General features: G+C 39.2%; 1 protein-coding gene across 1 annotated transcript; it reads right to left on the bottom strand.

Moving 5' to 3' along the window:
- Window positions 1-1,984: 1,984 nt before the first annotated feature.
- On the bottom strand, window positions 1,985-9,644 carry LOC102710539 (ubiquitin carboxyl-terminal hydrolase 5; the record flags this gene model as incomplete). The annotated part of the gene is made up of 13 exons (XM_006663374.3): window positions 1,985-3,017; window positions 3,254-3,524; window positions 3,993-4,475; window positions 4,641-4,789; window positions 4,886-5,143; window positions 5,313-5,483; window positions 5,563-5,703; window positions 6,342-6,758; window positions 6,932-7,027; window positions 7,105-7,164; window positions 7,368-7,512; window positions 8,277-8,519; window positions 9,508-9,644. Coding segments are annotated over 13 exons (2,748 nt in total), but the record flags the coding sequence as incomplete, so codon positions are not given.
- Between the last annotated feature and the right edge of the window lie 664 nt (window positions 9,645-10,308).

Below are 10,308 nucleotides of genomic sequence, written 5' to 3'. Positions count from 1 at the left end.
TGTGGATACATGGAGAATGAACGTCCTTAGGAAGTTCTTGAACATCCACAAAATGTATCCCAGTCTAACCCTTATTCCCTTATCAATGATAGGTCATATTTAGTGCCAAGTAGAGAACCATGAAAGGCTTGATAAAAGTTACTATCTCTCTTTCATAATATAAGATGTTTGACTTTTTTAATTATAATGTTTGATTATTTGTCTTATTCAAAAATTTAATACAAATATAGAAAATAACAAGTCGTGCTTAAAGTTCTTTTGATAATAAAGTAAGTCACAAGCAAAATAAATTATATTTTCACTTTTTTTTCATAAGATAAATGATCAAACATTACAAGCAAAAAAGTCAAACATCTTACATTATGAAACAGAGGGAGTATAAGGTAACAATGAAAGTGTAGTTCGATGTTATGTTGAAGAAGGATCTCAATTTTTGTCTTGACCAGGTGCTCACAATGTCACGGTCAACACTAGGTATGTCGGTCCTTGATGGCTGAGTTCACTGAAGTGTTGCTGGAGCTGAAGACAACTTAAGTAGATGGAACAAGCATAGACATCAACATATCCGTCAGGCATGGTGTAGCTCTGAATCTATTGACAGTTTAGTTGGCAGCCAACCCTGCAAACTGTTAGAACTAATCTTGACAAGGTCCGTGTTAGTTAGATATATATGTGTGGTGTGTTCACGTAGAATCCGTAGCTACATGATGCATGCATATGACCCGGCCAAGTCGTTGATACAGAATGCAATGCATGTACACGAGACTACTTAAGCTGTGTATCACTTGGTCGTCATTGACTAGAAATAGCAGTAAGAATAAGTGTGTGTCGCTGGTGTTTGTCACCGTATCCTGTTGTGTCTTAACCTTCATAATTTTTTCTTCTTCGTATGTGTGCTCTCGCGTGAGTTCCCACCGCAGAAAGTTTGTTGCTCCCCGGTAGTTTGATCATTGGCCAATTTCAACACAAACAACATGGCCAATTATTCTCCGAAGCCCAAATCGGTATCTTAGAACTAAATCCTAGGACATCTGTAATCTAACTACCAAAATTTGTAACATATTGAAGTGTTCACGATACAATTGTTTTTCTGATTCCGCTCAATCCTATGTTACGACAGAGAAGAGGTCATGTGGAGGCAGACTGAACAACACAAACATAATAGTATTGTTAACATTGCCAAAGGGCAAAGGCATGGACTCATGAGTCATGAGAATAAAAGACCTCGGTGAAGTCAAATCTTATTGGTCAGTTAGCCACCTCCACTGCCCTTTATTCGCCTATTCGTACTCTCAATCTCACCTAACAACTAACATCGTCATAAAATAAGATATCCGTTTAATTCAGCAGTCCTCAATACGTCGACTGAAACCAACCCGGCTCATTACTGGAAGATATGCAGAAGTTCATTAATATATCTCATCTCATCTCATTACTCTAAATCAAAGCCCTAAGGTACAACTACCAAGTACTCAACGCTATAAATATGCAGAAGGACCAAAGATGAGCGATGCGAAAGGGTCAGTTCTGTGTGACCTGCATTTTCAGCAAAACCTTGTAAAACAGTGAGATACAGTGAGGCTGAGCGTCTTATTTTAACAATGCTGGGATCACCACTCAACAGAAACGTACAGAGTTGAGAGCTTCAGATCAGATGTTATAAAGATCAAGCTTACAAAGTAACATCCGGCATTCATAATATCATAAAAGTCCTTCCAAAAACAATTTTCATAGAGAAAGCAATCAAAACCTCAAGCATGCGCTGCCACATCCATTTGCATCCAATCTGCCGATGAGTTTCCATCCATTTGCATCCATTCTGCCGATGAGTTTCCACCCATCAGACTACGGACCAGCACAGCATTGGCAGTAAGTGACCAACTAGACGCTACAATCAACAAAGTGAAATCAATCGCCTGGTCATCGGTATTATTCGAAAAACTTGGGTAAAGGAAAATGAATAATCTTCAAGAACCAAGCGCATTGTTCATTGTCTTGCCTGCATTTAGAAGAACATTCACTGCAAACAGATACATATTTTGGTACGAAATTTAGGGGTGTTTTCAGGTATCCTCAAACTGAGCTCTTGGAAATGACCAGAATTAGTAATATCATCTTTCCAAGATATCTAATGTTACAGCTCAGTTCGAGGATACCTGAGATACAGCACTTTGATAGTAGACGCATAGTTTTACTGTGTTTTTTATCTCAGCACCAACACATTTTACAGCCTTGGGACCAATTGTCCACAGTAAAAGTACAACCCAGGTTACAAATTCTTGCTGCAACAACAGGATACCATCACACCACCATAATTTAAGACTACTTGTACTGGCGCGTCATAGCACATCCTATAGATGGCCACCTCAAGCCTCAATAATCAGTGTGATACAGGTGCACCAATACTTTTTCGGTCTTAGCATTGATGATGAAAACAGTAAAGGTGTACTCTATGTCTAGATATGGAGCAAAACTAAAAAAACAAATTGAACAAAAAGATGTTTCTAGAAGTTATCTTGTGTCCCCTATGTTTCTCTCTTCAAGGTGAAACTAGAAGCCAACCAGCCTTACTTCCTAAAGAAGCTGTATATTCATAATACCTGGGATAATCACTCGCATTCTACTTGTGCAAATTCCCATCTGTATTTTATCCAATGCTGCAGAAATTTGCACTGTTTGCATTGTCTAATGCATTCCACATTTGATTCTTCATGAGGCCAGCCTTTTCCGAGACATGTTAATGGTACCAAAATGACTCTTGCAGTTCCATGAAAAAGGAAATGCAGGGTTTGTTCCCAAATTCCTCTTATCTCATACAAATCTGTGCAACAAAAAAATTTTCATCTTTGGCTGGATCTGTGATTTTGATTGGCATATGACTGAATTCCATTGCTTGCTGTTCCATCTCTCACTCTTCTGTAAAAGAGCACATAGGCTGCACCTGATTTCACATCTTCTTCATTGATGGCAGAAACATGGCTATCATCAAAATTATACCACCTGTCCTCGTCCAAAAGCTGCATGAAAGAATTTTCAAGTGAGAATTCTAGGAACATGAAAGCATGATTTTTTTTATGGCAACACCTCAGACATGACTATTTCTATCTTAATTTCTTAGCACACATACAGATAGCAAAATACAATTCGAATACACTAATGTGCTATAAACACCAATAGCCTTTGAAATCTCTCAAAACAATAACTCAGATACTTTAGGTAAACTACACGCACAGATTCTGATTTTAGGATGAACCTTTATGTATGCTGTATAATGTCCACTTGCCATGCTGCCATAATGATTGCTCACAGCATACAACTCATATATTTGGCGTTCTGAGCTCTTGTTGGCAATATAGTTTGTCAAATCGAAATCATGTATTGGGAAGTTGACAAATGTTTCTAGCTTCTGCTTTGTTGACCTACTAAATGAGAATCTCTTCAAATGTATAACTAGCACTTCAGGAAGCCTCCATAAATCCAGTTTTTTGCTAGCTTGCCTTTGCTCCTTGCACCTTGGACAGTACCTAATTCAATAACATAGCTTTGTTACCTTACAGTGTTTGAAGTGAAGACAAGAAATATTAGGCAGGAAAACTTTATAGCTTTGTTACCTTACAATGTTTGAAGTGAAGACAAGAAATATTAGGCAGGAAAACTTATTCATGCTCATCTTAATTCTTACCAGAGCTTGTACATAGATTCAAAAAAAGAAAACTACACTTTGCAACAGGTAGAAAAGAGACTCAAACTACCATGGGCAATTAAGGAATATGTGCGAATACCAAATCCTACAATGGAGAACTTAGATACAAACAGCTGAAATGCAAAGTCTGTCAATGTGGATATCATACTAACAAAACCCATAATGTCACTGAATATCAGCTAATTATAACTGAAGTAAATTGTATTTCTTAAGTATTCAATTGTGTCTTAGAGCGAAGTAACTGAAAACTGACCACATGCTATTTCAAAAAATCAGAAAGGAAACTAACCACATGTCTTCAGGAACAAGAGGTTCTTCTCTCAAGAAAGCATCCAAGCATGCATAGAGCGAGAGAGGTTCACCACGGGTTCTCTTGGCAGGAGGAGCATATTTGAACACCTCGGGAAGGTTCTCCAAATGATGAATGTCTAACTTTTTCAGATCCACTTTGGGCCAATTGACAAAGATTACAGCTGCAAGAGAAGACTGTGGGACTCTAATAGTATCATTTGATTGCTCAATAATTGAATTGCTATCGTCAATCAACTGTAGCTGCAATTTACTTGCATCAGTATGATAAGTTTGTGTCCTTGTGGAAACAGAGCTTTGAACCATATGCTGAGATTCCTGATTCTTCTGCATAGGTGCAAGCATTTTGCGGACCATCTCATGCATATGCATACCCGTGACAGTTTCATTACGAGATACTTGTGCAAGAAGAGGAACACCATAGGGTTTCCAAGATATTGAACTGATATTGCTTCCGTTGTCCCTGTAGTAGCGAGCTAACATTGTAAGATAAATTTGCTCAAGTATTACCATCCAACAATTCCATGTAAAGTGCATAGAGGCATCACGTATGCTAGCATGAAGCAAGCAAGCAAAAAAACAATAGCCATCATAACATAATTGTAAATGGAGCTCTAATTTTGCTTACAAGTCATCACGGCGATGAACAAACTGAATGTAATTTGGCTTCTTTTCCATTTTTGGAAGCCTATAAACTGCCAAGTGATCATCATCATTAATTGTAGATAGCTGAACCACTGGATCATCTAGTAGATGATGGATTCTATGATTACGTATCTGTAGGTAAAAAACAAGGAAATCAATAACTCAATTGCAATTCATAAAACCCACCAGCATATATGCACTTAATTCAGTTGACTCTCTATGACAAACCTCGGCAATTACAAGCCTCTCCCCAGTTCTAAGTGAGCATGCATTGCTGAGGGCTTGGATAAGATCTCTGCACCTGCCTTGCTTGGGCACGATTACAGTGTATGGTGTTGGTGGAATACTCCCATCAAAAGTAAAGACCATAACAGTCATGCTTCTGGTTGATGTAAATTGTAGAGGCAAGGAAAGATACATGAACGGATCAAAAGTGACTGAAACCTTTCCACAGGCTGGGCAGACCAAAGTTGACTTGTACTGTCCCTGGAAAATCATTATAGAAGATGGTTAGTATGGAAAAACCTTTGGCAAGCAACAAGGGAGATAAAAAATACACCATGATGACACTGAATCCCTTTTTTTCCTGCATGCTGTAATTACTGCTTTGCTAAGATTTTGAAGTGATGAATAGCTTCAGAGCACAAAGTCTAACCTGGCATACATCAACAATGATTGAATTGTTTCTGGCAATATGATTGGCCCAATATTCATCTGCGACCTCATCATCTGATCGACCATCAGCATCTTTGGACTTAATGTAAGGTCTATGTTTCACACGGTTCAAGTCTTCATGAAGTCCATCCAAGAGGAACGCCAACAACTCCTGTCAGATTTTTCCAAGATTAAAGATAAAAGAATATTTAGAGGCAAAATAGAACGGTTATTCACGGACAGGATCAAACCTGTGAATCATGTTGGTTGTATCCACTGAACTGAGGTGCAAACCGAGACAGCTTTGTTTTGAATGGTCGAGGAGAAACTGGTGTGCGTCCAGGAGCCCACAGTTTCCTCAGTAGCTCACCAAAAGCTAAAGCAAGTTCACCCTACATGACTACCATCAGAACTCAGTATACAATTCACAAGCATGTATGCAAATGAACATGAAACCATAAAAAATCACTATGCAGTACACATGTTTTTAATTGCTTGAATGATACACATGCAACAAATCAGTGTACAAAAATGCCCATAAAATACTCATTTCTAATATCTGTAGCTTGCATCAGTTTACTTAATATGACAAAGCAACCACGCATCTGACATCTCTATGCTGCAACGAAATTACAAATTTGATTTCGAGTGCAATTATATCATATCAAAAAAAAGGATAATTAACAAAGAAAAAAAAGCATCAAATAAACTTGATGGCAGTTTTAGAACGAAAAAACAGAAATCTGAACCAAGGCAGCATAATAGAATGGACAAGCCACAAAAATATATATCCAAGCGAATTGTTATTGAATCTAAACAAACTATCAAGTTCACTATTTTACTTATCAGAAATCTCTCAGTTGTTGTATACAATAGTATAGAAATCTAAAATCTGCAAATTTTGCTGATATCAAACAAATGCATATAACAAACAAATGCATATAACAAAATATTATCATTATTTCACTGTAAGAAACACTTAAGTTCAAGAATAATGCTTCAATGTGATGCTAGTAGAAAGAGTACTTACCACCATACCCAGCGGATTTTGCCAATTTATTTCACGGTGGTAATCTTCACGAAAATATCTAGCAAATTCTGGTGTGTGCACAAGGCATTGTATGGCACTATTCATGAAACACGTATTTCCCAAATTAAGTAGCCCTGTAAGACCTAAAGGAGATCCTCTGGTAATCATGCTACTAGTACCATGCATGTTATCCAAGTCCCCATTGGAAGATCGTAGGTACTGGCTTTGTGTGAGACTAGAGCTGTAGCTTCTAGAAGTATAATTGTTCGATGCAAAATTCTCGTTCGATAATCCTGATTTCGAAGCATCTGCAATCAAGGAAGTTGATTCTCGTTCGAAATATTCGTTTTCTTGGATTGAACCCATGCAACCACCATCCAAACTACCGTTTGCATCAGTACTAACCTCAACTAGAATCTGTGATCAAAAAACAAATAGTGCATGTCAAATAATTTACTGTGGAAATATTCTGGAGAACATTTGGAGAAACTACACTAAGAAACAATGAAACATAGTGTAAAATGGCCACCAGTCAGGAAACAGAAAACATAATTTGCCAATGGAAACGAATGGTAAGTTCCAGTACTCACATCTTGATCCATCTGAATGTTGGCATCATCAAGGGTTTTCTCTAGATTATCCATCAAAGAATGTCTTGTTCGGCCATAGTAGTCCCAAATGCAGACCTGTGAATAATAAAATGACTATGAAAACTTCAAAATTAGCAAGATTCAGAACCGCAGACAACCTACGAAATATTTACCTCATCAGGTATCAAATCAAAAACCTCACAAGCCTTCTTATGGAGTTCGCCAACTGTATCCTGCATGAAAGAAGAAATTGTCGGTTCTTGTTGATTCTTACGGAGTTCTTGTTTTGACAAACAAAGACTTCTACTACAACAATTTTTCCACAAAGGATCACTGATTTCAAACATTACATTATTATTCAACTTAAATCATTGATGAATTGACAAAACAAATAGTTGTTATATGTTCAACCCTAGCCAGGAAAATAGGTCCATACTTTTTTGCTTATTCTTATAACAGCTTGCTCTCCTTTTGGAGCCAGAAGCAACTGCAGACGTAAAGGATAAACTTCTATGGCTAAATCAGTTTGAGACAAGCCAGTATTGATTGCCTTTCTTGGCAATGTTGGTCCTCCACCATACCTGTAAATGCATTTTCAGAATAACAAGAAATAAATAGACCAAATAGAAAGAAAATTGAAGATGACATCAAACATGCAATTTGACATTCATATAGGAGTTCCAGCACTTCAATCCATATGTGCAACCAATAGATCATGGTATCATAAGCTTATGGTGGCAATCACATTAAGAAGGCAAAGTTAACCATCAACCAGCTCTGCTTATTAGAAAATGTATTAATCATTAACCAAAAATAATATGTTAGTAATGTTACCAATGTCAATTTATTTTTTACAAAAATTATGTTATGAAATGCTTACACCAGTAACTGAAAAATATTTTAATAACCGGCAGGCTATGAATATTGTTACTCAGAAAACAATAGTTTTAAATGTAAGAGAAGAACTATCGGTTTTTAGGATTTATAAGATGTAAGACAAAATGACCAAGAAACAACCATTTTCTGCTGCTTTCTTCATTTAGTCACTTTCATTTGTGAAGAACTTTACAAAGCAATCCGTGGATAAATCCCAGTCGACTTAGAAAGTCCTGGATTAATATCTGGTATACTTACGCTATAATACAAAAAAAAATAGGCATATAAGATTTAAGTACCTTTAAGGACATATATCAATTAAACATGCAAACAGCATAGGATGGAAAATAGTCCCAGACTCCTAGAGTAGACACATTAAAGGTGTAAAGGAATCACAAAAGAACTTGTCTTAGGAGCATGAGCTGGAAATCATATATTCTACTCGAGTTTGTACTGAAACATGACATACCAACCATGCAACTTTTCCCAAACTTGTTGTGGAAGCAGAATATAGTCACGACCCTCGACCAATGTATCATGTAGTTCAATCTCCATGTTCGACACTTCAGATGCAGTATCGTCAATCAGATCTGTATTGTCAATAGCTCCTGGTCTTCTCAAAACATTCGAACCATACTCATGATGATGAGAACCATTATTTGTTGCACTAGCCAAATCTTGAATAACATAATCAATCCAACTTTGCCACCACCTATTTGAGTCAACCAAGAACCACACAGGTAGAAAAATCAAATGAATGTTAAACAAGAAATTAGCAGCCAAAATGAAGTGTAAAAATGAGAGAAAGAGAAATGGAAATAGATCTGTATATTAGCTATATTTCAGAAGGAACTTCTGAAACAGATATTTTCACTGACCTCTATCTCCATTATATGGCAAAATAAAAAAAAATATGCAGCACAATGAGATAATGAAAGCATTTTATCTTCATATTCAAGTGCAAGAAGACCAAAGCTATCTTCCTTTCAAGGCAGCATAATTTATGTGCTATCTAGTTATCCTAACAACATGCAAACCTTGGCTGAAGTATTCTATAAAGTGACCATGGCAGATCAGAAGCCAGCCTGATAGCCTATGCAATTCCTAGAGAACGGGCATATGGCAGCTGATGCTTGTGATTTTACAAAACGAATTCAGTCCATGTCGCACTAAGTTACACCATAAATATAACGCTCATGGCTTAAACAGGGTCAAAGAATGCATCACTCTAGCTAGAGCTCCACTTGACAGGATAATAACCTGGAAGTGCAAATCCCAGTCTTAACACATTGAAGCCACTGGAACCAGATGCAAAGAAAGACACTGAATATCCACTGCTCACTCCACCAAAATCATCTGGAATGCACAATAAAATCATGCTAACTGCATCAACGGGCCAAACCCAAAAAAAAAAAAAAAGAACTTGCATCTCTCCTGCCCATCTCCCCATGGGAAACATACGAGCAAGCAACATGAGCACCTCCCCATCCCGAGGCCAAATGTCTCCAAGCCACTCCAACAACTCGCATAACCATACCTCACGCCGGCGAGCGCACCATGGCACCTCGCCGGCGCCGGGGCCCATGAGAGAAAGAGAGAGAGCTTTGCCCGCTTGGACCCTCCAAACAAGGAGAGCGCAAACGAACAAATCCGAGGCGAGATCGACGACGGCGAAGCCGGGGGGAGGGGAGGAGACGAACCTGTTGGTGATGAGGAAGAAGGTGTCCCCCTCCTTGGAGTGGGCCTCGGCGGCGACGGTGATGTCCCGGATCAGCGCCCTCTCCTCCTCCGCGGGCACCTCCGGCGACGCCGCGGCCACCACCATCTCCATCACCGCCGCCACCGCCGGCGGAGACGAGGAGGAGGGCTAGGGTTAGGGTTACGCCGGCACTCCCCCGAGCTCCGAGCTTCTCGGACGGCGCGGCGACTTGGGGAGCGGCACCGGCGCCGGCGGCGGGCGGCGGGCGGCGGAGGAGGAGGAGGGGCGGGGGGGGGGGGGGGGGGGAGGTGGTCGTCGGCGGGAAGCGGTGGACGGTGGGTCGGCGGGGGGGAGATGCAGTTGGATCTGCAGGGCAACGGTTGTGGGCTTTTTTTTGGATGGAGGTGGAGGGGAGCCGGATTCAGCCGTCCTGGGCTTGCCTGCTCTTGCTCCTCTCCTCGCTCTCTCAAAATTAATGGAGGGTATGGAAGTTGTGAGAAAAATTTTGGTGATCTTCGGGAACAGTTTGTGGTCATTTTTTTTCTTTTTAATTCTACTTAATTTAATGTACTGGCTGTATGCAAATCTAAAATTTAAGGGTCGATTAAAAGTGTTAGTTATACGCAGCGCTGCCGTAAGAGCCAATGTTCATGAAATCCTAAACGGGTGGTCATTTGTTACCATTTTGTTCGATGTAGGGGTAGATGACGAATAAAGAGACCATGTGTAGGAGTATGGAGAAAGAGTGAGTAATTAAATTTGTCTTCTAGTACCCCTGAATGTTAAAGATTAATTTTAAAAT

The sequence above is a fragment of the Oryza brachyantha genome, chromosome 11, assembly GCF_000231095.2.
Source record: "Oryza brachyantha chromosome 11, ObraRS2, whole genome shotgun sequence".
Classification (NCBI taxonomy): Eukaryota; Viridiplantae; Streptophyta; class Magnoliopsida; order Poales; family Poaceae; genus Oryza; species Oryza brachyantha.
This window is presented reverse-complemented; position numbering and strand designations above follow the sequence as displayed.